The sequence below is a fragment of the Staurois parvus genome, unplaced genomic scaffold (genome assembly GCF_062004578.1).
Source record: "Staurois parvus isolate SC_StPar_1 unplaced genomic scaffold, SC_StPar_1.0 ptg000244l, whole genome shotgun sequence".
In the NCBI taxonomy this organism is placed as follows: domain Eukaryota; kingdom Metazoa; phylum Chordata; class Amphibia; order Anura; family Ranidae; genus Staurois; species Staurois parvus.
Genome location: NW_028318040.1, coordinates 9,771,970 through 9,799,826, shown reverse-complemented (window position 1 = coordinate 9,799,826; position 27,857 = coordinate 9,771,970). Strand labels below are relative to the sequence as shown.

The following is a 27,857-nucleotide window of genomic DNA, read 5'->3' as shown; positions in this document are numbered from 1 at the left end:
TTAGTGGAAGCATTTGCGCAGGATATTGCCCACCTTGTTTCCCTGTATATTGCCCGATGACATCGTCTTGGTTCTGTTGATTCTTTGGAATGCACCCTTTGAACCTACAGGGATATGCCTCTGTGTACTATCAAGGCTGCCTTCTGAGATGGTGACCTGAACTTGCAGATAACCCTTTCTGGTGGTACACAGAGACACGATTATCTTGAGGTCTAAGGGCTCTTTTGTTCCCAACGTGGTTTTTTCCTTTCACCTTAACCAGGATTTTAACCTCCCATTTCTCTGTCCTAGACTTCCTTAGAAAATGTCACTCCACTGTCTGGGTGTGGCACGCCCTGCTACAGCCTATCTCTCTGCTACAACTTCCTTTAGACAGACTGTCTGTCTTTTTGTCATTTCTGAGGTTCCTTGTGAATAGCCTGCCTTTCATTCCACCAGCTCTAGGTGGGTTTGGCAGCTTATCGTTAAAGCTTATGAGCTTAAAGACAAGGTTTCTATCCCTGTCAAAGCACACTCCACAAAATCAGTAAGTGTCTCTAAGATTTACAAGGCTGCCACCTAGTCTTTTGTTCAGACATTCATTGAGGTTTTACCAAGTGGAAGTTCATGTTTCATCTGATGTCAGCTTCACTCATAAGATTTTTTTTGGAAGCTTTGGAAGCTATGCTGACTTCCATCTGGTAACTTGTTGTTACTAGTGGGCCTTAATTCAGACACTGATGGATAGAAATTTGGCCAGTTCAGCAGGGACCAGGCGAGATTTTATTCTTTCATGGGTAGGCTAGTTGTACTGAAGTCAAGCATAAAGAAGAAAGAAGAAGAGGAGGCATCCTAGTCTCAACATCAACTGTGTTATCATAGCAAAGGATGGATCGGAGACACTGATGAGAGGCTGCCGTATCGGTACGCGGCATATTATAGGCTATTTCCTTTTGCCTCCTCTTCTTTCTGCTATATAATTTTTTGGTTACACCCTGCCCATATTTGTAGGGTGGCACCTCTTGTTACATTAACATTGGTTGGATGGGTTCCCTAGATCACTTGTGCTCTTTTATACTGTTTTGAAGTTGATCCATTGATCGACTTCAGTACAACCAGTCTGTCAGATTTTTCTGATGTGATTAGTGCCAACGGCTATAGCCGCTATCAGTAATCATTGTATCTTGCTGGTTTTGCATGGTTGCAGGAAACAAAATTATCATATTAATGGCTAGCCTTAAGCAACTTGTTTGCTGTGTTTCCCACTCCTCAATTGGACTGCTTTTGGAAGTCCCAGTGTCTCAGAATTACTTCATCTTGTGACCTTTAAAGAACGATTAAGAACACTGAATTTTGACCTACCGTAAAATCCTTTCCTTGGAGTTCAATAAGAGTCACAGGTTCTACCACCTGTTCTTATGATCTACCCTTACTATTGCTTTCTTCACAAAGCTTGAGTATGGCTGGAAAGGGAGAGGTTATACTAGGCTGTCTTACAATTTTGTTTGCAATATCCAATCTACTGAAATCAGCAACATGACCCAGTGTCTCAAAATCACTTCACCTAGTGTCCTTTAATGAACTCAAGAAAAGGATTATTTACCAGCAAAACAAAAATCCTTTTTTACCGAACATTTCTAACTTACTTTTGAAAAACTTTGGGTTTAATTCTGCCTTAACAATAGAGAAATTACATCTAATTCATATAATAAATGGTCGCAGTTCACATTATATATTTATCATTGTGACTTCAATTTTCAAAACTCATTGGATTCAAATGAAAACTGTCAGTTTTTTTAAAATATGTGTCCTCATCCTGGGGCATTACCCATTTCTTGATGGACTCCTCAGATATCTAAATATGAGGGAAACTCTACTAAAAAAAGTAATACTATGGAAATATTCTTGACAAAAGGTTGGATGGAGAATATTATTCAAGACAGATTTGACGCTTTTCTTAGAAGACAAATAGTTTGAGATATTATACATAGATGGATACCTTAGTGAGTGTGTGACTGGAGAACTGTGATGGCCTAAAGGTCAAATGATATGCTTGCATGTAACAAATTTATACTGAAATGTATAATTTAATGCAGTAACATTAGTGACCTACAGTGGGTAAAATTAGTACTGAACACATCACCATTTTTTTCGATAAATATATTTCTAAAGGTGCTATTGACATGAAATTTTCACCACATGTCAGTAACAACCCATGCAAGCCATACATACAAAGAAACCAAAACAAATAAGTCTAGAAATTAAGGTATGTGTAATGAAATGGAATGACACAGGGAAAAAGTATTTGAACACGCTAACTGAAATGTATTTAATACTTGTACAAAACGCTTTGTCTGTAATGACAGCTTTGAGAAGCCTCCTGTATGAGAAACTAGTTGCATGCGTTGCTCAGGTGTGATTTTTGCCCATTCATGCACATAGTCTTCAAATCTTGAAGGTTCCATGGGCCTCTTTTTGAAGAGAACCGGCAGTTGTCAGAGCAGGTTGGTTTACGTGAAAGATATAGCACTTACAAATGGCGGTATAGATAATGGGATTTTGTTTTGCTACTAGTAATGGCGGTGATCAGCAACTTTTAGCGGGACTGCGGCGGACATTCTGGCACTGGAGGGAACTAACTTGGTGTCACTGACACCCCAGTGACACCAATACAGTGATCAGTGCTAAAAAAAAAAAAGTGAGGGGCAATTGTGAGGGGCAATTAAAGGGTTAACTGTGTGCTGGGAGTGTTTTACTAGGGGGCGGGGGGTGTTAACTGTAAGCACTTTGATTGGGATAGCTGTACTGTGCATAGCCATCCCGAGCAGTGTACTCAAGCTGACAAGGAGGAAGACAAAACAATCTTCCTCCTATTCAGAGATGCTTGGTAATCATCAGGCGCCGGCTAGTAATTACTGGCTGACACGGTGATTGACATTCGCGGCCACGCTCGCGCCCCCTACCTGGAAATGCAAAATTAAATATATATATGTGATTCTGAGCACAGGTGCCACCCTGTAGCAGTTTATCTGCTATAGGGCGGTCCTTAAGTGGTTAACTGACATGCAGATTTCACTTGCAGAGACATCAGTTTTCATGCTTGCTTCAATGAGTTTTATACAAATTCCAGATTCCTGTGCAGAAAAAAATCTGCATGCGATGCTAGTGTTGTGGTGTAAACAGAGCACATTGAGTACAATTGATTTTGTTGTGTCTTTGCAGAACGCAAGAAGAAAAACTGAAGTCTCTGCCCCATAGTGTACACAAGCCCTTAAAGTTTGTCTTTTACAAGAATAAATGTTTAAAATGATTTCAGACTTAAGAGCTTGCTAACACTATGTGCAGGAACCTGTGTTTTTCTGCACTGGATAAACATGGGTCACCACTAGGGCTCATAGAAAAGAATTGGTTTCTATGTGTCTTGTTTCTACCACACCACCGGTATGTTGCAGTGTAGAAAAATGCAGCATGTGTCTGCATACCACCTCAGCAACCTAATGCACTTCCAATAAAGCTGAAAATAATAATAATAGAAAAAAAAGGAGTGCGATGCACTGAAACACGCAATGCACAGCTCCCTGCTGGAGCCAGCACTCTACTAGCCTACATGGTGAAAACCATGTAGTGCCAACCTAGCCCTACCCATGGAGTTAGCCAATTCTCTGTTAAACTAATTGAAAATTAACCCCTTGGCGCTAGCGCCTCCCGGCCCTTTAAGGATTTCAGAAGCTGGGAGGTGGGCGGGGTTTTAGGGTCATGTGACCTCCGTGATTCGCTGTCACGGCGGTCACATGATCGGGAAAGGTCCCGGTCGCAAGAGGAGATCGGGACCTTTCCGTGAGCACCGGAAATGTGTACTGGGAGTGCGCAGGGCGCGCGTTCTAAGCACATATGTTTTTCTTACTTTCACGCAAATGTGCGGACGCTCGGTGTCAAGGTCCAGACACATTTGCATGCGGCTGGCACCAAGAGATTAAACTGTACTTAAACTCTAACAATAAAATATATTATATTTTTATTACTCCATATTATTATGCTGAATCTTATTTGCTCTTTTTTGTTCTGCTAAATATAAAATTGAAAGTGGTCGGGTGTGTGTTTGACAAGTGCAGATTACCTATTGTTCTTGCCAGAAATCCACTAAGTTTTCATCTTCCCATCTTTATGCCTCTGCTGCATGCTTAGCAGTGTTAATAATCTTGCCCAGTTCTCTCTGTGGGCTACAGAACAACTAAAACCTCCCCCTTAAGATATGGAGATGAGGAAAGAGGGAGGGATTGCTTAGTAGTACCTACATACGTTTTGTTTTTGTTACCCTAGAACAAGAAGAGTGTTACTGGCAGGATAGCCAGGTAAAATTAAAGGAAAAAGGTAGGGAAAAAAGGAAAACTAATGCAGCTGCCACATCTAAGGACTGGTAATGTGTAGTGTATTACATTTTTGTTAGATTTAGATAACCTTTCAAATATATATGCACTTCTATTATTTTTCTATGAATCACTTTAACAGAGAATCCCTTTTCTGTTTACTTTTATTTTGCATAGTGGTAGACAGACAAATAAAGCACAATACAATATTCTGTATAATGGTCTGTTTTTTTAAAGTGTATGTCAAGGCAGTATAAGAAAAAAAACTCTGCAGTACATCTCCGCATACATGAACATTTCCCCATGTTTTATTCATTTTGTAAAGTGCTGCGCACACTGCTGGCGCTATATAAATCCTGAATAATAATAATAATAATTTAAAGACCCTGCAAGTACAGAAAATTACCGTACTTGTTGAGCAACCAGAAATGTGCTCAGCAATTAATTTCCTACTATGAGCTGACAACAGTGTTGGCCCTACCTATGGTTTTTGCTAAACTATTCAACCACTCCCACTGTCTTATTATCCACAAGATAAGCACTAATTGACTTGTATTCCAGGATAAGAACTTGGAGGACTAAATAGTCAAGACAAGACACAGGACAGCTCTGAATTTCTACCGAGATCACTGGGTATTTTTTTGCACAGATATAGCAAAGGACAGATGTTTTGACATTTAAAGGGGCATATATTTTAGGCCTTGTTCATACCAAGAGGTGCTTCTGAGGATGCACTTTTTTGAACTTTCACGTGCATTGCTTTTTAAGGCAGTTTATTCATTTAAATGGGCTGCCCTATGCATGGGAAACGTGCACAAAACGTGATTTTTGCATTTTGGAGAGCACAAACACACTTACATTTGCAAGATGTTTTGGGGTGCCATTAAAAATTGATGGCAATTGCGCATGTCTGCAAAAGGGCAGTGTGTTTTTGTGAGGTGCAGAAAACGTGGGATTTTAAATGAGGCCCTGTACTGCAACAGGTGTGAATGAATCCTGATACTTTACCTATTGATTAAAGAGGTCCTCAATGTAACTGCTTTAGCCACATCCCGTCCAGCCCATGTATATAAAGGCCGGGTGGGAGCAGTGGAGGAACAGGTTGCCGTTCATAAACGGCGCCCGCCATTTTAGCCTGTGCATGCTCCCTGGGAGCTCGCGGCACCGCGATCCGATGCCTGTACTGGACATCTGTGTGAGGTCCCTATCATGTGATCACTGATTGGCCAATCAGTGATCACATGAAGAGTAGTAAGCAAGATGTCACTTCTGACATCACTGCTTACTACGTGTGAAATCTGTGAATGATCCCAGAGGTCACATGGTACAAGGCTATTCACTACAGCCTTGTACCATGTGACAAGCTGTGACCAATCACAGCTCGCACAGTATTTCTCAATGGCTGCAAGAATGCAGCCAGAGAGAAGGAGAAATTATTACTTTTACAGCCTTTATGGGTGTAAAAGCAATCAGTGTAAAAAAAAATAAAAATAAAAAAAATATCTTCATCACCCCCCACAAGTAGTACAGTGTCACTATGGTGACACTGTACTGCTAGGGTGACAGTATGTTAAAAAAAAAAAAAAACATAAATAATAATTTAAAAACAAAATAAAAATGTAAAAAATGTTTTTAAAAATTTGGCTTATTTTTTTTTACTAAAAAGATAACCGAATACATGTTGGCCAAAATTTATGAAGAAAGATTATATATTTGCAAAATTTTATAATAAAAACACTTTTTATCAAAATGTTTGGACTTTTTCATTTATATAGCAAAAAAAATAAAAATACCAGTGGTGAATAAATACCACCAAAATAAAGTTTTATCTGTCTCAAAAAAATGCTAAAATATTCATATGGGTACAGTGTTGCATGACCGCACAATTGTCATTCACAGTGTGACAGCGCTGAAAGCTGAAAATTGGGGGTAGGGTAAAAGTGTCCAGACTTGAAGTGGTTATTCTATGAGTAAAGCATAACACTTAAAAACATTTGAGCTTGTAAATATTAAAAAGGGGGCTCTTTTGTATCTGAATCTGATCTGAGGAGAGGACATTTCTTTTTACTTTCTAGATGGGAACATGCACCTCTACTGGCTTGAAAGCCAACCAGTGAGACTCTGATCCTTGAATGATTGGCCCAAAACAGCTGCCTTTTTTGCCCTTATTACTAATGCACCCCTTGATTAATCTAACTGGGGTCAATCTTGTGCTTCTTTACCATCTGTTCTTTCTCTCTGCTGCTCAGCTGTGTTGGCACTCTGTATCTCTTCTCATATTCTGTATCATCGTAGCTGCTTTATCTCCTAGTTATTATTACCACTGGAAGATTGATTTTCTTGCATTTTGTCTCCACAGCTTCACTGATTTGACTACTGAAAGAAAAAACAAACAAGGGCGCACTCTCATCGTGCATTACCGTAGTATACCACGTGTTTAATAAATAGACAAGTATATATATACTCACAAACCAATGATAAAAACAGTGTGTGTGGTCCATAACAACAGTCACAAATGGCTGTGTCTAATGTGTGGATAACCTGACGCGTTTCGGTATACCACGGTAATGCACGATGAGAGTGCTCCCTTGTTTGTTTTTTCTTTCAGTGGTTAGATTTCTCGATCTTTGAAGGGCAGTGCCTCTTCATTTGGCATTCTGATATATTTTTCTGGTTTGCATGAGGATTGGCGCGCTGGTTTCGTTTATTTATTTTTTTGGAGTGCATTCACTGATTTGACTGTAAGAAGACATTTCAAAAAATGAGGGAGACCACTGTTATCATAAGACTTTTCCAGTGGTAGATATTAATGTGTTTGTTTGTGTATGTGTTGTGTTTATGGAGTAGTAAAGTTATGTTGGTATATGCCATGTGTTTGCACATGGCAGACCCAAGAAGTAAGACTTCCAATATAGGGGATGATTTGTCAAAAAGAAATTCAAGTTCCATCTATTCCCAACCGATTACACATTTTTTAAGAGTTTGTCATGTTGCATCCACTAGTAGTAGAGATGCATTATCCCAACACTAGGCTCCACTCTTCGGCATCATAAAGATGCAAAGAACATACCCCAGTCTGAGTATGCACCACAGGCAGTATAAATGAAAGAAAAAACTGCTTGTAATAAGGGAAACAAATCTTTAGGCAGACGAGGCATACGACTTCTCTTTTAACAAAAGACTGTGCCTACTCATACTTACTTTGATTTCATACAAAGATTGTTGTGAGGGTTTAGACACTTTCTACACTTAAGAAGCCAAAGTGGAATGACTTTGTCTCCTAAAAAAAAAGAACACAAGATATTATGTGAATACATTAATTGCCAATTCAGTTTATCTTTTATTTAAAGATACTTTTCTTAGTAATCAAAAAGATATGGCATAAGGTTGCAAACTGTAAAGTATTTTATCATATTATACTATGTCTTGGAAATTCGCTTTAACGAATTTCTCCTTACCGTGAGTACTCGCAGTTGGATGCGCAGAAATCCCCCATAAAGCTGTGCGAATCTCGCTTACCACGACTGCAGCTAAACTACACGAATCCTGCCCATCCAACTACTTTAGCTTCTGTTGAGATGTGGGGAATTGGAGCTCCTTATACCTGGAAATGATCACATGACACCTTCAGGTTGATGGTTGAATTCACATAAGGGCAATTTTCCTTCTCCCCTTTGGTTTTATTACAAATACACACACGCCCCCCCCACATGAATAAGGTCAAACCCCTCCCACAGAACAATGCAATGGGGAGTGCCTATACACAGGATGTACATTCTGATTGGAGCATAGCCTTTTCTATTATCTGCACGGAGTCCATGTGGTACTATGCTGCTGATATGTGGATACAGGCCCGCGGTCTACTGCCAGCGGCATTCGCATCGAATGCCGTGGTGGTATACACGCCGGTCTATAAGCGCAGATCCGCCATCTCATCCATTACTGAGCTGAGTACTGTAATACATACATTGTACATGCGCATGGCCCAATTGCAGCCTTCAGAGCTTTAATTAAGCCACACGAGAGACATATGAATAACACTCATATATGACACATTTAAAGTTCGACCAACAATACAAAATTTCCATGACATTCCCTCCTGTTTTATCATATTCTCCTCGTGTCCCTTCTTGATCTTCTTCAGCTTGATGGGTGTAGTCTCAAAACCTCAAAGAGTTCCTGTAGTTGTCCCTGAGAATAAAGCTCCACGGGGTACCTGAAACAACAAGACCCGACGCAGACTCGACGCAAACAGGCTTGATTGAAGCAATGATCCTCAAGAGCGTTGGAACCTTCACTACAGGAAGGCTCTTGCAAAAACCACAAACAGACTTGTGGTATGAATAAGGCTTGTGATCCCATGGTGGTCTGGGGAGATCCAGCAGCAGATTCTCAAATTGCCCCTGCAGACGGGGCCACACAAGGCTGGTCTCGACCCAGACAGTTTTCCAAATCGCAGACACAAACCATGATGAGGCTTGAAGCTTGCTTGGAGGTCTTGGGGAATGTGGTCTTCAGGGAGATAAATTAGAGGGAAGCCAGGACGTAATCTGTAGAGAAGGTGGTGGGTTGGTGAGGTCTTCCTCCGATCAGTGGTTGGAGTGGAATCCCAGGAGCGGGCATGGAGATGTGGTCGTCTGCCCGAGCTTGGCTTACACGGTCGATGAGGCAACAGGAACATCTCACCGCGGCATATAAGAGGCAGAAGAAAAAGAGAAGCATCAGGATATACACTCCCACTTCCTTCAACCAAGATCCGATGGAGAACAGGAAATCTCCCAATCCTCCCAAACCCTTGAATGGATTCCAACCCTCACTAGCTATAGCTCTAGCTTTTCCCTGTAGTTCACTAACTTTGTCCATATGGGCCTGGACCTTGTCATCGGTGTCTTCTATCCAAGTACAACAATCCTCTCCGATGAACTCACAGAACCCCCCTTTGGCGGCTAAAAGATAATCAAGGGCCATCTTCTCCTGAAGCACTAAAATTCCCATCTGCCGTTGTTCTTGGGCAATTTCTCTGACTGCCTCTACGGTCTCGTTAAACATACTATCCACGATGACAGAAAAATTGGTCAGGCGCTTCATAAGTTCTATTCCCCAACCTGTCCATGAGGGGAACCAAGCCCATGCTTGGTCGCCCTCAGAGAACAGCTCCCTGCGAACTCTGCCTGCCATCCTTACCTTCTTGTGGACCATCAACTCTTCATGATCCATCACTACATAGGATGCTGGGACTAGCTTTATGAGGGCACACGAACCTTTCGCGTTCTGGGGAAATGTTCTATAGGCTGCCGAACCACACAGAAAATAGTATGGACCTGTCAGAGCAGAGCAGGAGGAGTTCCTCGTTCGGCCTCTGGCACTGAGCAACAGTTGCACAGACTGGGGGATTGCTCCCTCAGTCTGCACATCACATCCGTACTCAGAAGGGAAGTCTGGTTAGTCAGATTGACAGTTATACCTCCCTCGCAGGTGGTAGTCCCAACAAACTTGTTACCTGTGCCAAAGCTGATGTTAAAGCACACCTGAGGGCTGCCTAGCTGTCCAGTTACCCATAATGGACTGACGAGGGTCCTACAGGAGCTAGAGCTAATATTGGTGCTAAAACTGATCTTACCTGCTAAAAATGTGTCATTAAGTTCTACCGACAAAAGTCTACGTGGGGGCTGACCAGGGGTCCCTTGCTTTTTCATGCTGACACGGATGTCATATAGGGCATGAACAGCGGCCATTGCGGACATGTGATGACTGGGTGGGGGCTTAGAGCATACCCAACAGTTGGTTTTGTTGGCGGTTCTGGCTAAACGCAGATGCATTTTAAATAAAAGGTTGGGGTATCTGCCGTCTTTTCCTCCGTTCACACACATGTAAGACATACAAACAAAAAGAAAAAGGAAAATGACACCCCTCATTCTCTGGTGTAGCTGAAAAGCTTCTTGCAGTGGCTTGCGTGCACCCAGTTGTCTCGTCCCTCGAGCTTGAGTGAGGTAGGTGTCGTCAGCTGGACTTGGTATGGTCCGGTGAACCGTGGCTCGAGTCCGGTTCTTTGATGTTTCTTTAGGACGACCCAATCACCTGGCTCAATAGAAAGAACACCTGTTATTGCATTTGGATCGGGGAGCGATTTGCGAACCCGATGGTGTATCTTCTGCAGCTCCCGTTGCAGAGATTGCACATAACCTGTAAGCTGTGAATGCAAAGACGACAACTGTTGAGGAAAGTACAACCCTGTTTTGGGAGGTCCCCCAAACAACACCTCGTAGGGTGACAGCCCATGTGGTTGCCGAGGGGCATTCCGGATGGAATAGAGGGCAATGGGGAGACACTCAGGCCAAGGTTTTTGGATATCGGCCATGATGTTGGAGATCCTGTTTTTAAGGATTCCGTTGAGACGTTCAACCTTACCGCTACTCTCGGGGTGATATGGGGTGTGTCGCCGCTGACTCCAGTTCCACCAAAGAAATGCAGTCGTGTCCTTTGGAAGAGAGGTTAGTAGTGGACAAAGAAGACATGTTAGCAGAAGAGGTGTTAGTATTGTTAGTCGTGTTGCAAAATTCAGCACTGTCGTTGCTGTCCTCCCCCCCCTTCTCATCTTCCGACACAGGAAGAAGAGAAGCTGGGTTAAAAATAGTGCATCGTTGATAGTGAGGTTAGTGGGGGTTAGGAGGGCTTTCCCCTGAGAGGGGTACCTTGCCTTGGATGTCCTGTTTTCGCAAGACCGTTCTTGCTGCACTGGTGTCGGTGAGGCAAGGGAGGGGATATTTTAATTCCTCTAGAAAAAGATGGATCTGGGCCGACACCGATTTGTCAACTTCCTATGAGGATTCATAGGAGTTACTTACCATGGTGGTCACAGGGGTGGAGGACTCATCAGGAATGAACTGCCACCGACCTTTAGGTAATTGGGGACAGCTCCTCCTCATGTGCCCCGTTTGGTGGCACTGGAAGCACCTGGGTGGGGGCCTATCCTTCCTGTGACCCAGATCCCTTGGTTTTATGTGTGGGGTCTGGGACATAAGAACTTTGGCCTTGTCCTGTTTTCTTCTATCCATTTCCCTCTCTATTGCCGCAAGAGTGGAAAGGATAGCAGGGATAGACATCTCATTATATTCGGGTCGGGCCAGAACCAGCCTTTCCCGAATTTTAGTATCGATGCCTTCCAAAAATTTGGCCCGCAACAGAATGTGCGTCGTGGTCACCTTTACCCCTTCAGTTGGAGCATCAGGTCCAACTTCCAGATCCGCATCCAGTGCTGTCTGCTTGAGACGGTGCCAGAAGCAGGCGCTTTCCTCATTAGGACCCTGGGTGAGCTTCATCATGTCCGTAGTAGAGGTAGCACCATACATTTCTGGAAGCTTTGCCTTTAGCTGTGTACAGAACTCTTTGCCCCCTGAAGTCATCTCCTCATGAGTGGTTATAGAGCACCCTGCAATCACTGTACTGGCCACTTCCATGCCCACCTTTGCCCGCAGGATCTGCGCACAATCTGACCCGCTCATACCATAGCTGAACTGGTTTTGTGCAAACATTCGAGCAAATCCTCTCGGATTGACTCGATAGTCCGGGAGCTCAGCCAGAATAGTGCAGATCTCTGCCGGGGTGAAGGGGACATGCCAAACTACCCGTTCCCCTAAAGTCCGTTCCCCCTGTGCATTGGGAGGACCTTCAAATTGCTGCACCCTGACTGGATAGGCCTCGGTCCGGGAAGAGTGCAAAGGCTGGCCCAGCTTCATCGGTGGGCTTAGATTAACCACCTCGCTTACTGCACCTTCAGGTTTGAGGTCCCTCAGATCAGGGTATAGCTGGGGGGCAGGGGTCTGATCAGTGGTTCGTAGCGCTCTGATGCAATCCGCCCTGTTTCTTAACCGGGTGTCTATTCCCCTTGATTCACAGATAGTCTGCAAATCGGTTGTTGAGAAGGCTTCATAGTTGGAAACAGAAGGAGCTGGGGTGAAGCAGGGAGAAGGGAGAGGTAGAGGTAGAGGCTGAGGCATAGATACAGAAGACACGGAAGGTACGTCAAGAGTGACGTCACTAACAGAAGAGACAGGTGCAGTTATACTTATCTCAGCCACTGTTGGTTGTTCGGGAACCCCAGCAGACCCTGATCCTGCCTGCCTTAGTAGAGTCAGCCCTGAAAGAGCTTCCTCCACCTCTGACACCGGATCCTCCTGTTTTATTCCCTCTGGAGGCCAGGTATACATCACCTGGTTCTTCCAGACAGACACCAGTTTATGTATGCCCTGCTTCCCTAATTGGATTGACCTGTGAAGCCATAGCTGTGCGATCTCTAGTTCTGACGCCTGCATCCGTGGTTCAAATTCAGAGATGAATTTTTCCCACCTCCATGCGTCAAATGTACCTTCCCGGGGAATTTCCCATCTGGTACCCTTCGACCATTTATTCCATCTTTTGAGGAGTTCTGTAGACTTCCCCCCCAAACTCACCTTCATCAGTTGTGCAGCTGTCCTTACCCTGAAGAGGGCTGGTTCCCCCTCTCTCTTCATGGACTGACTACTGCCCATCGTGACTAGTCACTGGTATATATCCCGCGTCCAGGTACCTGTTTACCCCCTGGAGCACTCGGTGGGATCCTACCGAGAGCGCAATTTATGTGATCCTGACCACCCGAAGTGTTTGTGGTAACCAGGCTAAGCGTTACACTTCCCTGGACCGCCCACTCGCACAGCGTAATTTATGTGGTTCTCATCACCCACTGTGTTTGGCAGGCCACACCGCACGATGATGAAAGTGGCTTTTCTCTCCCTGCACACAGTAGCTAACACAAGTCAAAACAAAAAGAGGGGTTCTTGGATGTTACTTAGGGGTCGCTGGTTGGCCGGAAACCTGCTAACTGACCTTTAGGAAATTTGTGTAAAGAAAAAAAACTTTCCTAATACACACAGAAAAACCCCTTTTCAACCTGAAAAACCGTTAAAAAGGACAAAGTGGATCCTTATGAAAAACACGGGACATTTCACAGTAAAACAATTACACAGAGGTAAACCGAAAAACTGTGCCAAAAGTAACCTTGTTGCTGACGCAAAAATCACTCATACCAGCACCGCTAAACGATCTGCGCTACACACGCAAACCACCTAAAACCGTTTACACAAAAAGTCTGCTGGATGCGAAACACGCAATGCAGCAGCTTTAAAACAAACCCGCTTTAGAATAAGGAACTACTTTTAACAGGAAAAACACAAGAAAAACATAATCACTATACAAGAAATCTATGTGCAAAAACCCAGACTTCACCGCGCTAACTAAATGTGGAACACGTGAGGGGAAAACTAGCTTAACACACTTTAAATTGGCTGGCAATACGCAAATTTAAAGCTAAAAGCAAACAAATTAAACTGTAAAAAATTTGGATTAAAAACACAATATGGGTCAAATGCATATAGGAAACTTCATGCACATTGCATAGAGATTACTGCACATGTGGTAGTCAACAAAATGGCCACCAGAGAAACCACATGTGGTAGTCAACAAAATGGCCACCAACAGGTAAAGCACATGGGAGTCAACAAAATGGCCACCAACAGGTAAAGCACATGGCATTCAACAAAATGGCCACCAACAGGTAAAGCACATGGTATTCAACAAAATGGCCACCAACAGGTAAAGCACATGGCAGTCAACAAAATGGCCACCAACAGGGAACACTAGCCTCATAAATTGCCTCTAACCTCTTACATAAAACAGACTTTTGGACAGAACATACACTGGACAATTACACAACAATATGCAGCACACATACAACACAATTTGGCATAATCACAGAACAGACATAAAACACCAACATATCACACTAACATGCACATGTAACAGAAAGGACCCCCTGCTGCATGCTTGCTGGGAGCAGTAGTACCACAAAACATTGCACAGACTACATACACACAAAGATCTTACAACAGTTAACAATTAACCTAAACCTTTCAGCACTGTAATAATTACCTCACGTGGAGGGGGGTAAAGCAATTACCACAGTACCTACAACCCACAAATACTTACCTAACACTATGCAACAACTTTTACCCGCTAAAACATATACCCGTTTAATTTTTGGTTGGAAGATTTTTAAACTTGACCAAATCCAGCCAACCAAACCCACCCCTCTGCTGCTCTCCACAGAGACAAACCCTTGTCTTTCACCCACAAATCAAGATTTTAGGACAAAAAGGTCCTTGCTAAGCGATAATTCTTGTTAGCTAACAGAGAGCGAAATCAGCCACACGAACGCGCAAAAAGCGATCCTCTTAATGGCAGAGAGACCTGAAATGTGCCGGCATACTTTTTGCTAGTTCATGATGGCTCATTACCCCCTCGTGCTCGGTTAACTATCCCAGAATACGCGTTAGTATCCACCAGGCTCGCCAAACTGTCTTGGAAATTCACTTTAACGAATTTCTCCTTTCCGTGAGTACTCGCAGTTGGATGCGCAGAAATCCCCCATAAAGCTGTGCGAATCTCGCTTACCACGACTGCAGCTAAACTACACGATTCCTGCCCATCCAACCACTTTAGCTTCTGTTGAGATGTGGGGAATTGGAGCTCCTTATACCTGGAAATGATCACATGACACCTTCAGGTTGATGGTTGAATTCACATAAGGGCAATTTTCCTTCTCCCCTTTGGTTTTATTACAAATACACACACTCCCCCCCCACATGAATAAGGTCAAACCCCTCCCACAGAACAATGCAATGGGGAGTGCCTATACACAGGATGTACATTCCGATTGGAGCATAGCCTTTTCTATTATCTGTCACTGGTCCTCCCCCATGAGCCTTCTGAGGTCAGCAGACTTCCTCCCCTTCCCCCCATGAGCCCTCTGTGGAGAGCATATCTCTTGTTCCAGCTCCTAGCAGTATGTTCATTCTCTGTACAAGCATTCCCTAGAAATATCAGTCTGTACCTGGATGGGCCCGATACGATCTTTATTAAAACACATCCATCTGGATACAGTTCAGATTGGTAATGGGTTGTAAGATATGCATAAGCCTACACGCAGAGTTCGTACCGCTTGGCGCCTTGCGGCACGGAGTCCATGTGGTACTATGCTGCTGATATGTGGATACAGGCCCGCGGTCTACTGCCAGCGGCATTCGCATCGAATGCCGTGGTGGTATACACGCCGGTCTATAAGCGCAGATCCGCCATCTCATCCATTACCGAGCTGAGTACTGTAATACATACATTGTACATGCGCATGGCCCAATTGCAGCCTTCAGAGCTTTAATTAAGCCACACGGGAGACATATGAATAACACTCATATATGACACATTTAAAGTTCGACCAACAATACAAAATTTCCATGACAACTACAACATATTTGAAAAGGAAATTAAATGATCTTTATCCCATTAGTGACGTATTATGCCTTGTTCATGTTAGAGCTGTACCCTGATTACTGGTCATCTACACCAGGAGTCTCTAAACTATGGCCCTCCAGCTGTTGAAGTAATACAAGTCCCATCATGCCTCTGCCTCTGGGAGTCTTGCCTGTAGCTGTCAGAGTCTTGCAAGGCCTCATGGGACTTGCAGTTCCTATACACCTGGAGGGCCATAGATTAGAGATCCCTGATCTACACGATGACTGATTGAGGAATAAGCAGCAGGAAAGGTTCAAAAAGCACAGATCTACTAAATGAATAAAGTAGAATCAGGTAGATCCTGCTTTATTTCCAGCAAGGTTAAAAAAAGATACTCTGAAGACCTGTATCTATAGACTACACTAGGAAGGAGGTGATGTAACCTCAGAGGTGGAAGTGGGGGGATCCAAATGCTAAGGGTGCAGATGACATTCAAAATTCACTGCTCAGTGTCTCCTCCTCTCTTTATATGCCTGCAAAGCTGACAAGGGTGAAGAAGGGACAGGGGGTCAGTGCCAAGAATGTGTAGTGATAGGACCTGGTAGGTTTGCTGGGTGGCAGGAGGATGCTGCGTGGTAGAAAAGCACAGGGTCAGGGGTGCTGGAAGGCTGGGGTGGGGTGTAGTGTGAGAGTTGCTGGAAGGCATGGAGGTGTTAGTGCCAGAGTGTCTGGAAGGCATGGAGATGGAGGTATAGTGCCAGGGGTTGCTGGGAGGCACGGAGGTGTAGTGCCAGGGGTGCTGGCAGGCAGGTAGCTGTAGTTTTAGGAATGCTTGGGGGCAGGGATACAGATATCAGAGGTCCTGGGAGCCAAAGAAATTACAGTCTCAGGAGTGTGTGGTGGCAGGATGTGCAGTCTTAGGGTTGCTGAGAGACAGGAAGGTGTAGTGTAGTGGGTACTGAGAGGCAGGTAAATGCAGTGTCATAGGTGCTAGGAGGCACAAATGTGCAGTGTATTCTCTGTAGTGGGTTGAGGTGCCATTCATTTGGTATACAAATCAATTAGATTCCAGTGGATTTGAAGTGCAGCACACCACAACACAAGGTTGTTAAAAAAAAATAGCAGGTTAAGGGTTTCCATTGCTGTTTTGGTGCATCATTCTTGATGAATGGACTGCCTTATTGCAACACATGTCAATGTGCAAAATACAAAACCATAATATGTATGCAGTAAGACACTACAATGAAATAGGAACAGCATAGTATAAAGGGGAAAATAATATTTTCATCTACATCACTGACTATATGATATGTGGACTCTAAGGACCTAGGAGGGGTCTTTCCAAAATGGAAGTGTTTGTTCTCCAGTCTGTGCCACTCTTCAATCACTCTAGAATATTTTATCTAGGTTGACATCTACATATATACAACATGATCTTCATATCCACAAAATGATAGATACTGTGTGTGTATTTGTTTAGTTGAATAGCTAGTGTTAAAAATAAATGAAACTCAGGTTGTCAGTGAAAGTCCAAGCATGGTTTATTGGGTTTGGATGCCTGAAAAGTGCATAGTAACAAAGAAACAGTAATAGATGTAATTGAATTAGTTGCACTTTTGCATTATTTTTGATCTTTTCACTTTGCGTAATATAAGTGTATTTACTCATGTTGTTTTAGACATTTTAAACAGCTTTCCAAAACATTTTCTTAAAATTAAAATACCTGGTTTTAAATTGGTTACACCTTTTCCAACACTTTCAATTATTCCAGCTCCCTCATGGCCAAAGATAACTGGAAACTGTATCCCTTTTAGAGTACCATGGATTCCATGATCATCTGACCAACATATTCCTGTGCTCACCATCTGAAGATTTTAAAAAGAAGAATAATTGCCTGTTTTTTATCCTAAACCTGTTTGATGTTGATTAAACTATTCTGATATAGGAAAGACTGTGAAGAATTAATACACAAAAAATGATTGGTTAAACCCACATGTCCTTTTATTCAACATTACTTTTCCTTTACACTGGCTTTCCAAAATAACATATTCAATCCTTTAGAGCATATGGGTTGCAGACCTGTTTTGGATGGATCGCCAGGTTGGGCACATCTCTTGCCTTGTGCCTCAAATGGGGAAGCTGCTGCTACCTGTCATGGTTTTTACTCATCTGCTCTGGAGGCAGAGAAAGAAAGTATAGGCAAAGCAGTGGCAAGGACAGTATGTTTAAACCTGGCATAATGCAGGCTGCTGTGAAGGATGTGACACAGGGGAAGTATAGTCTCAGGGATGTTGTGTGGAAGTTGGTGCATTGTCAGGATTGCTGGGAGACAGGAAAGTGTAGTGCCGTGTGTGCTGGGAGGCAGGGAGGTGCAGGGGAGCTCAGAGGTGTAGTGCAGATGGGTTTATTGGTGGAGGAGTAGTGCAGGGGGTGTAGAGGTAAGCAGGGTTGGAAGAGGTGTACAGGGGTTGCAGAGGTGAGTAGTGATGGGAGAGGGGTGCAGAGGGACAAAAGGGGGAAGGGATGAGCAATGAACAAGAGGTGTGGAAATGAGTTTTAGATAAGAGGTACAGAGGTCAGTAGTGGACAATGGATATATAGATGGGCTGCAGACAAAGGATGCAGAGGTGAGTGGAAAACAAAAAATTCAGATTAGAACAATGGGTAAGGGGTACAGGGGTTGCAGTGGAAAGCAGTGGTGGAGGAGGGGTGCAGAGGAAGAAAGGAGGGCAAAGATGAGCTGTGTACGGAAGGTGCATAAATGAGCTTTGGATGAAACACAAAGGTAAGCAGTGGACAAGAGGTGCAGAGGTGAACTGTGAACTATGGGTGCAGAGGTGAGTAGGGTATGAAGAGTGCAGAGGACAAGTGGACAAGGGCTACAGGGATTCCAGAGTTGAGCAGTGGACAAGGGATGCAGGAGTAAAGAGGTGAGTGGTGTGCGAGGGATTTAGTGGTGTGCAGGGGACAAAGAGTGCAGAGGTGAACAGTGTACAAAGGGTACAGGGGGTGCAGAGGTGATTCATGGAAAAGAGGTGCAGAAGTGAGTGGTGGAGAAAGAGTGATAACTTCTTTCATCCAGAAGGTGCAGCTTTTACTATACCTTTTACATTTGTGCTGGTATCTCTTTGCTCCCTGATGAAAAACACCAGTATATATTAGGGGGGTTACCTAACCTGGTGCACTCAGAATCTGGTGCAGTTCTGCATGGTAGCTAATCAGCTTCTAACTTTAACAATAAGACCTGAAATCTGATTGGTTTCTATGCAGTGTTGCACCAGATTTTGCACCATGCAGTTTCAGTAAATAATCCTCATTGTGTAAAACTTGGCTTGCATTGTTGCTTTGAAAAACAATGGTATATTCTAGCAAATGTGTGCGCATTCCTGAATAGGAATTTGCAGTATATATATATATATATATATATATATATACACACACACACACACATACCATATATATATATATATATATATATATATATATAAAATTTTCTTGTTTTATTTATTTCATTTTTTATAAATAGCCTTGGGTTGAGGTTGAACACTCACTTTCAATCCCATGATCCAAATGTTAGTACAGATTTGTGTTTTATTTTTTTTTTTCCACAGTACATAAGGATTTGTATATAGTTGGGAAATACAGTATAAAAAAGTTTCACCTTAATCCGAACTTCATCTGCTTTTGGTGGTTGTACTTCAACCTCCTCAATCGACAGCGGCTGATTTGCAGCCCAGGCCACAGCAGCTTTGCATTTTATAACCTATATAGAAAATAAAAGTGCAGCTAAGGAGAAGAGTACAGGTGCTTTGCTATGGTACTATCAGGCATTTTGTTGTGGTACTATCAGATATTTGTGGACATATTCAGCACAATGATGACAGCTGCAATCTTATTGCAGTGCTGTAAACTATAGCAACTAATCAGATTTCACTTGAATGTATTCTAATAAATAAAGAGATTGTTTCTAATTGTATTCTTTGGAAAATTGCACGTTTCACACATCTACAGCTCTTTGCAGTACCATACTGAAGAAATATATATAATCAAGGCTTTTTTTCTCAGAGAATAGGTGCAGGAACTCCCCCCTTCTGAGTCACTTTTTGTCTCCGCCCCCCTCTCCCACCTCCAAACACTGCCCCTTGGTTCCACCCTCTAACCACCTTCCAGTACTGCTCCTTTTAGAGGGTATAGAGCCAAGTATCATTTTTGTTGTGCTGAGTAATTTGCATGGAATTTGTTAATGATAACAAGAAAAGCAGTAAAGCAGATCCTCACAGCCAGCACTAACAGATCTCCCAGCAACAATAGATCCACCAGCAACAATGGACCCCTCAACAAAATACCACCCCATCAACAATAGACCCCAGCAGCAAAAAGATCTCCCAGCAGCCAGCATCAATAGAATGTCCAGCAGAAAGCAGCAAAGACCTCTCCCCTCAACAGTATACCCCTTCCAGCAACAATAGATCCCCCACCAGTAACAATAGACCTCCCCAACAACAATAGATCACCACACAAAAATAGATCCACACCAGTAACAATAGATCCCACAGCAGCCAGCATCAATAGACCTTCCAGCACATCCCAGAACCCCTTGCCAATACATACATTCAATGCTGAAGGTGCCGGAACTGCGCTCCCCATGTTCCTGCTGAAAAAAATCCCTGTATATAACATTGAAATGTAAGCTGTTTTACAATGACAAAGGATTTCTATCTATACAGTCAATGGATAGGCACAGCCCTAAGAGACAGATTGGTGACCCAACTTTTATCTACTGCAATTAAACAAATCAGTTAGGTAACCTCCCTTTCTGTGGCATTTGTACGGTAAAGGAGGCAGCAGCACAGTGATAAGCCAATTAGTGATGAGTTTCATTCTACTCTCCTCTTTTCTCAGAATATTTTTTGGTTACTTACCTGCTGCAAAATATAGCCCCACAGGGCCGCTGATAGGGGGGCACAAGCATCCCTGCTGTATAGGGCCAAATCTGGTCAGCAGGGGGGCATGGGTGTGACAGGTTAGGGTGTACATAATTTATAATGGTGGCACTGGTCACATTATATCCTCATACTCTCATTGGGGGGGGGGGGATAATATGAAACTGCTGCACCACTTTTCTGGCATTAATCTTTGTAATGCATTGCACCAAATTCATGAAGCATATTGTGCACTTTTGGTTCTGACAGCAACTAGTGCACCAAATTCAGGTTGTTCTAAAATGCGTCACTACCATTGTGATGCAATGAATTTACCAAATTCTAAATAAAATACTGACTGTTCGTATCTTTGGACATTGAAGCTAATTAAGACCAACTCTCTTATCCAGAGAGAGAAATTGTCTCAGACAGATTTTTTGAAAATGGCTCACATGCATTCTAAAAGTAGCACCACTTTTGGAATGCATGGGAGAAACTTTCACAAAAATTTGTCTGTGCCAGTCTTTGTGATTTCCGGGGATTATGTCTGTTAGGAGCACAGCGCCCCCTAGCTGGCCTTCCTGCCACCACACTGACAGAGAACAAGCACATGTGCACTGCTTTAAGTGCTGCTACCTACACAGCCCCACCTCCCAGCTGGGTGAAAGCTGATTGGTCTGCTGCCCTGTCACTCAGCACTGCACCTGATGTTTCCTGAAGTCCAGGATGTGTAATGTGTGGGATGTACCATGTTCAACCTGAGAATTAAATGTCTGCTGGAGCCAAGAGCCGGGACTGCACATTAAAATATCATGTTCAACACTGCCAATGTTTTATACATCATTGTATTACATATATCAAGTTTTGTAAATATTCTGTATACCTTGACATCATAATCAACCCTTCATATTTTCCATGGGTCTCTGTCAGATGTACGGTTGTAAGGGCACATACTTTCTAATGGCGGTCCTGTGGACCCATTGCCAAACCTCCCTTTCCCAATCCAGATGCTGCTGTGCAGAAAATTCAATTAGGGCAGATACCAAATCAAAATCAGGAAATTACACTAGATGCATTTAAAAATGCATTTATTTCTGTTGGCATAAGTACTCACACAGGCCACTTTATTAGGTACACCTAGCTAGTGCAAAGAAAATACCTCTCACACCATTACACCACCAGCACCAGCCTGAACCAGTGATACAAAGCAGGATGGATCCATGCTTTCATGTAGTTTAAGCCAAATTCTGACTCTACCATCTGAATGTCGCATCAACCAGTCTGCCCATTTTCCTCTGACCTTTGATATCAACAAGGCATTTTTGCCCACACAACTGCTGCTCACTGGATATTTTCTCTACTTCGGACCATTCTCTGTGAACCCTAGAGATGGTTGTGTGTGAAAATCCCAGTAGATCAGCAGTTTTTGAAATACTCAGACCAGCCTGTCTGGCACTAACAACAATGCCATGTTCAAAGTCACTTAAATCCCTTTTCTTCCCATTGTGATGTAAGTTGTCTTCACCACATCTACATGCCTAAATGCATCAAGTTGCTACCATGCAATTAGCTGATTAGTAATTTGTGTTACCAAGCAATTGAACAGGTGTACCTAATAAAGTGGCTGGTGAGTGTATGTATCCCTGTGGTGACACTGAAGATGATTAGGAAACATTTCTGTACAGTGTATATTGTTTTTTCAGTAATGGAGTGTCAAGATTATCTATTGCCATTAGAGATGAGCGAATCGAACATGGCGAAGTGGAATTCGTTTCGAAGATTAGGAAAAATTCGATTCGCGCCGAATCCGAAAATTAGCAAACTTCGGATGCACGAATCGAATTTTCCCAAAAATGGCGGCGACATGTGTGGCGACGGAGCGGGGATCTCTGGGAAGGCGCGCAGACAAGGCGCGCTGACCCATAATGCATTCATTCATGACATGTGATCGCATTACCCAATCAGCAGCCAGCCAGCCAGCACTGTGTAATGGTGGAGCTATAAATCGCGGCCATCTTAGAATTCTCCATTAGCCTCCGGTCATTCAAGAGAGACAGACCTGTCTGTATTAGGGACAGAGTTAGGGCCACAGAGACTTTAGGGCCACAGAATCGTTACTCAGGGACACAGAATCGTTACTCAGGGACACAGAATCGTTACTCAGGGACACAGAATTGTTACTCAGGGACACAGAATTGTTACTCAGGGACAGACACAGAATTGTTACTCAGGGACACAGAATTGTTACTCAGGGACACAGAATCGTTACTCAGGGACACAGAATTGTTACTCAGGGACACAGAATCGTTACTCAGGGACACAGAATTGTTACTCAGGGACACAGAATTGTTACTTAGGGACAGACACAGAATTGTTACTCAGGGACACAGAATTGTTACTCAGGGACACAGAATCATTACTCAGGGACACAGAATCGTTACTCGGGGACACAGAATTGTTACTCGGGGACACAGAATCGTTACTCAGGGACACAGAATCGTTACTCAGGGACACAGAATTGTTACTCATTGACACAGAATTGTTACTCAGGGACACAGAATCGTTACTCAGGGACACAGAATCGTTACTCAGGGACACAGAATTGTTACTCAGGGACACAGAATCGTTACTCAGGGACACAGAATCGTTACTCAGGGACACAGAATCGTTACTCGGGGACACAGAATTGTTACTCAGGGACACAGAATCGTTACTTTCTGCTTCACAACCACTATTGAAATAAAGAGTATGTCAGACAACACGCAGAGGAGTGGCAGAGGAGGCAATGTTTCAGGAGCGAGCAGACGTGGCAGCAGAGGAAGGGGTCGAGGCAGCACTAGTCGCAGCCAGAGGCCAGTGCTCCCGGTGTCATCCAGCGGTCGTGTCTCCACCGACAACCCTGCCGTCATCGATTGGTTGACTCGGTCGTCTTCCTCTTCCCAGGTCACCTCTGACACCTACAGCCAACGGTCGGTGGGTACGTCAGACACAACCGTTAGTTGGCATGGCCCGGGAGCAAGCCCACTGAAATCACGTGTCCTCGACCTGCCCCTGTCCTTTGGTGTTCCCTCACCAAGCGAAGTATCGCATGCTGTGGGCTCAGCCCCACTGTACAGTGAGGAAGAGCTAACAGAGGGCGGTCAGGAACGGGGGGAGACATCCGCCTCTTCAGCAGCCAGGCGAAGAAGTAGTGGCGAGGAGAGTGGCTCGGTAGCCGGTCTAGAGACAGGTCTGTCTCCTGACCCACACGCAGCCGAGGGGGCTAGTAGTGACGCGGAGACCCTAATTGATGATGATGAGGCTGATCGCACTTGGCAGCCTCGTCGTCATCAGGCTATTGCTTCCGCATCATCAGGAGAAGAGGGTGCCAGCTTGCCAGCGAGTAAAACAGTCGCTGGGTTGCCCAGGAGGCAGCAGTGTCAGTGGAGGCAAACAGCCACGGAGTAGAGCACCAGCTCCACTGCAGCCTACCACCACGGCCAGTAGTGGTGCCGGTGTGCACGGAGGAAGTAGCAGTCAGCCAGTGAGGAGTAGCGGGGGCAAAGTTTCCTACTCGGCGGTGTGGCAATTTTTCGTCAAGCCGCCCGAGGAAGTAAACGTAGCCGTATGTCGACTATGTGGCCAGAAAGTCAAGCGTGGCCAGGGGGCCCATGTTGGGACTACAGCGTTGCGTCAGCATATGCAGCGTCACCATTCGGTGGCCTGGGAAAACCGTGATAAAGATACGGCGGTTCTGCCTGCCCCAGCCCCCACTCCATCACCCGCTCCGTTACTTGCTCCGTCACCCGACGTCAATCGCCCTCTATCAGCCAGTCAAGGCTCCAACACCTCTGCTGAGGGGAGTTGTCGCTCGTTGGCATCTTCCGCTCGTTCAGATGCTCCTTCTCCTGCTACTCCTCTTCACGGATTCCGTCAGCAGTCTTTCTTGGAATCCGTTTCCAAGAGACAACAGTTTGCGAGCACGCACCCGACGGTGCAGAAGCTGAACGTCCTCCTGTCCAAGTTGCTGGTGCTGCAGTCCCTCCCTTTCCAAGTGGTGGACTCAGCACCTTTCCGAGAAATGATGGCTTGTGCCGAGCCGCGGTGGAGAGCGCCAAGCCGGCATTTCTTCGCCAAAAAGGCAGTGCCAGCCCTGCATTCACATGTAGAAGAGATGGTGGGCCAGTCTTTGAGCATGTCGGTCTCTGCCAAAGTGCACAGCAGCGCCGACGTGTGGAGCTGTAACTACGGTCAGGGACAGTACATGTCATTTACGGCCCACTGGGTGAACGTGGTGCCGGCACAGCCGCACCAGCAACTTGGACAGGTCACGCCGCTTTTGCCTCCACGTTTGCACGTCCTTGGTCCGGCAAAGATGTCCGCCTCTACCACCTCTTCTTCCGCCGTGTCCTCAGCCGCCACCCCCGTGCCAAGTCCCATTACCCGACCGGCATATCACATGTGCAGGGCGCAACGGTGTCACGCTGTGCTGCACCTGGTATGCCTTGGCGAACGTAGTCACACAGGGGAGGAACTTCTGAGTGTAATGAACAGAGAAATCGACAGATGGCTGTCTCCGCGCAAACTGAAAATCGGAACCATGTTGACCGACAACGGAAAGAACATCGTGTCTGCTCTGCGTCAAGGAAGGTTGTGCCATGCGCCATGCATGGCTCACGTGTTCAATCTGGTTGTCAAGCGGTTCCTAAAATCCACCATCCCACTGCAAGACATCCTTAAAATGTCACGTAAACTTTGCATGCATTTCAGCCATTCCTACACCGCAAAGCACACCCTCCTTGAGCTGCAGCGGCAGAACGGAATTCCACAGCATCGCCTGATCTGCGACGTTGCAACAAGGTGGAATTCAACCCTACATATGTTAGACCGCCTTTACGAACAGCGAAAGGCCATCACCGATTTCCTGATGTTACAAGCGGATAAAGGTACTCCCCTGTGTAACTTAGATGTCAGCCATTGGCAGCTCATGCGTGACACCTGCCGCTTGCTGAGGCCCTTTGAGGAGGCCACGCTATTCGTGAGTCGGCAGGACTATGGGATGAACGACGTCATTCCTCTGTTGCACGTCCTGGAACAAATGCTGTTAACAATGGCTGGTCAGGGTGCGGTAGACGTGGCGCACAGATCTCAACGCCACATGACCCCTGTGGGGGCAGGACAGGAAGAAGAGGAGGAGGTAGAGGAGGACATTGGTGCTCAGGAATTATTGAGTGAAATGGGTGGTTTTTCCACTCAGCGGACAGGAGTGGAGGAGCAGGAGCATCTGGTAGAGGAGGAGGAGACAGAGGACCCAGACGCACCGTGGCAGTATGCTGTGGAGATGGAGGCAGGGAGTCCCTCGCATTCCTTGGCACAAATGGCCCATAGCATGCTCGGTTGCTTGCGTAGCGACAGCCGAATAATAACCATCAGACAGAGGGATGACTTTTGGCTCTCCACCTTGTTGGACCCTCGCTACCGTTCAAAAATGGTGGCCTTTTTCACACCTGCTGAGAGGGAGGCCAAAATAAAGTACTATAAAAACCACCTATGTAGTCAGTTGGTCTCTGCCTTTCTGCGCCAACGTCCATCCTCAGACACTGTGGGCCCTGTGCGCTCGCGTTCCGCTGCCATGGCAGCAGGGGAGGGATGGGGTGGTAGGAGCAGTGGCAGCTACACCAGCAGCGGCTGCCTCAGTCTGCAGTCGATGATGAGTAGCTTTCTTCACCAGCGCAGTGAGGAAACTACTAACCAGCCGCAGCAGCAGCAGCATCAGGTGGACCTGGAGCAGGACCTCAAACAACAGGCTCGGGCCTACTTGGACAGCACCCTGCCAACCGAGGTAGACAATCCCCTTGACTACTGGGCAACGAAACTTGACCTTTGGCCCCAACTAGCTGAATTTGCCCTTGAAAGGCTGTCATGCCCGGCCAGTAGCGTGGCATCGGAGCGCGTGTTTAGTGCGGCAGGAGGTATTGTAACTCCGCGGAAGACACGACTGTCCACCCAAAGTGTGGAGAGACTCACGTTTGTGAAAATGAATCAGGCGTGGATTAGTCTGGATTTCAAACCACCAGTTCCTGACACAACTGACTAAATCCGCCATGAATCATGCCCCAAACATGTTATTATTTTTAACATAGGCCTCTGTATGGCCTTCAATTTAAGCTGTTTACGCTTCGCCACTCTGCCATGGGCCCCTGTACCGCCTCCTCTTGCTGCTGCCAGGTCCAGAGTGTGTCATGGGTCCCTATACGGCCTCCCATTGCTGCTGACTTCATCGCCAGACTCTGCCATGTGCCACTTTCAGGTCTCCTTACACTGTTGGTGGGTTCCATTTTGTGATAGGGTGCTGTATGGCCTTCCATTGCTGCTGCCTCCACCGCCACCCTGCGCCATGTGCCTCTGTCGTCTGCTCACGCTGCTGACGGCTTCCGCTTTTTAACCGAGGCCTGTGTTTGGCTTCCGAATACTGCTGCATCCACCGCCACCCTGCGCCATGTGTCTCTGTCGTCTGCTCACGCTGCTGACGGCTTCCGCTTTTTAACCTAGGCCTGTGTATGGCTTCAGAATAATGCTGCCTACACCGCCACCCTGCGCCATGTGCCACTTTCAGGTCTCCTTACACTGTTGGTGGGTTCCATTTTGTGATAGGGTGCTGTATGGCCTTCCATTGCTGCTGCCTCCACCGCCACCCTGCGGCATGTGCCTCTGTCGTCTGCTCACGCTGCTGACGGCTTCCGCTTTTTAACCGAGGCCTGTGTTTGGCTTCCGAATACTGCTGCATCCACCGCCACCCTGCGCCATGTGTCTCTGTCGTCTGCTCACGCTGCTGACGGCTTCCGCTTTTTAACCTAGGCCTGTGTATGGCTTCTGAATACTGCTGCCTCCACCGCCACCCTGCGCTATGTGCCTCTGTCGTCTGCTCACGCTGCTGACGGCTTCCGCTTTTTAAACTAGTCCTGTGTATGTCTTCCGAATACTGCTGCCTCCACCGCCACCCTGCGCCATGTGCCACTTTCAGGTCTCCTTACACTGTTGGTGGGTTCCATTTTGTGATAGGGTGCTGTATGGCCTTCCATTGCTGCTGCCTCCACCGCCACCCTGCGCCATGTGCCTCTGTCGTCTGCTCACGCTGCTGACGGCTTCCGCTTTTTAACCGAGGCCTGTGTTTGGCTTCCGAATACTGCTGCATCCACCGCCACCCTGCGCCATGTGTCTCTGTCGTCTGCTCACGCTGCTGACGGCTTCCGCTTTTTAACCTAGGCCTGTGTATGGCTTCAGAATA

At 45.4% G+C, this 27,857-nt stretch overlaps 1 protein-coding gene across 1 annotated transcript; it reads right to left on the bottom strand.

Moving 5' to 3' along the window:
* On the bottom strand, window positions 1-27,621 carry LOC149459874 (alcohol dehydrogenase 1-like). Its single transcript, XM_089680585.1, has 5 exons — window positions 27,553-27,621; window positions 19,330-19,431; window positions 17,392-17,533; window positions 7,548-7,626; window positions 1-178 (listed from the first exon to the last, which is right to left on the bottom strand). The coding sequence occupies exons 1-5, from the start codon at window positions 27,619-27,621 to the stop codon at window positions 1-3; spliced, it is 570 nt and encodes a 189-aa protein (XP_089536711.1).
* Between the last annotated feature and the right edge of the window lie 236 nt (window positions 27,622-27,857).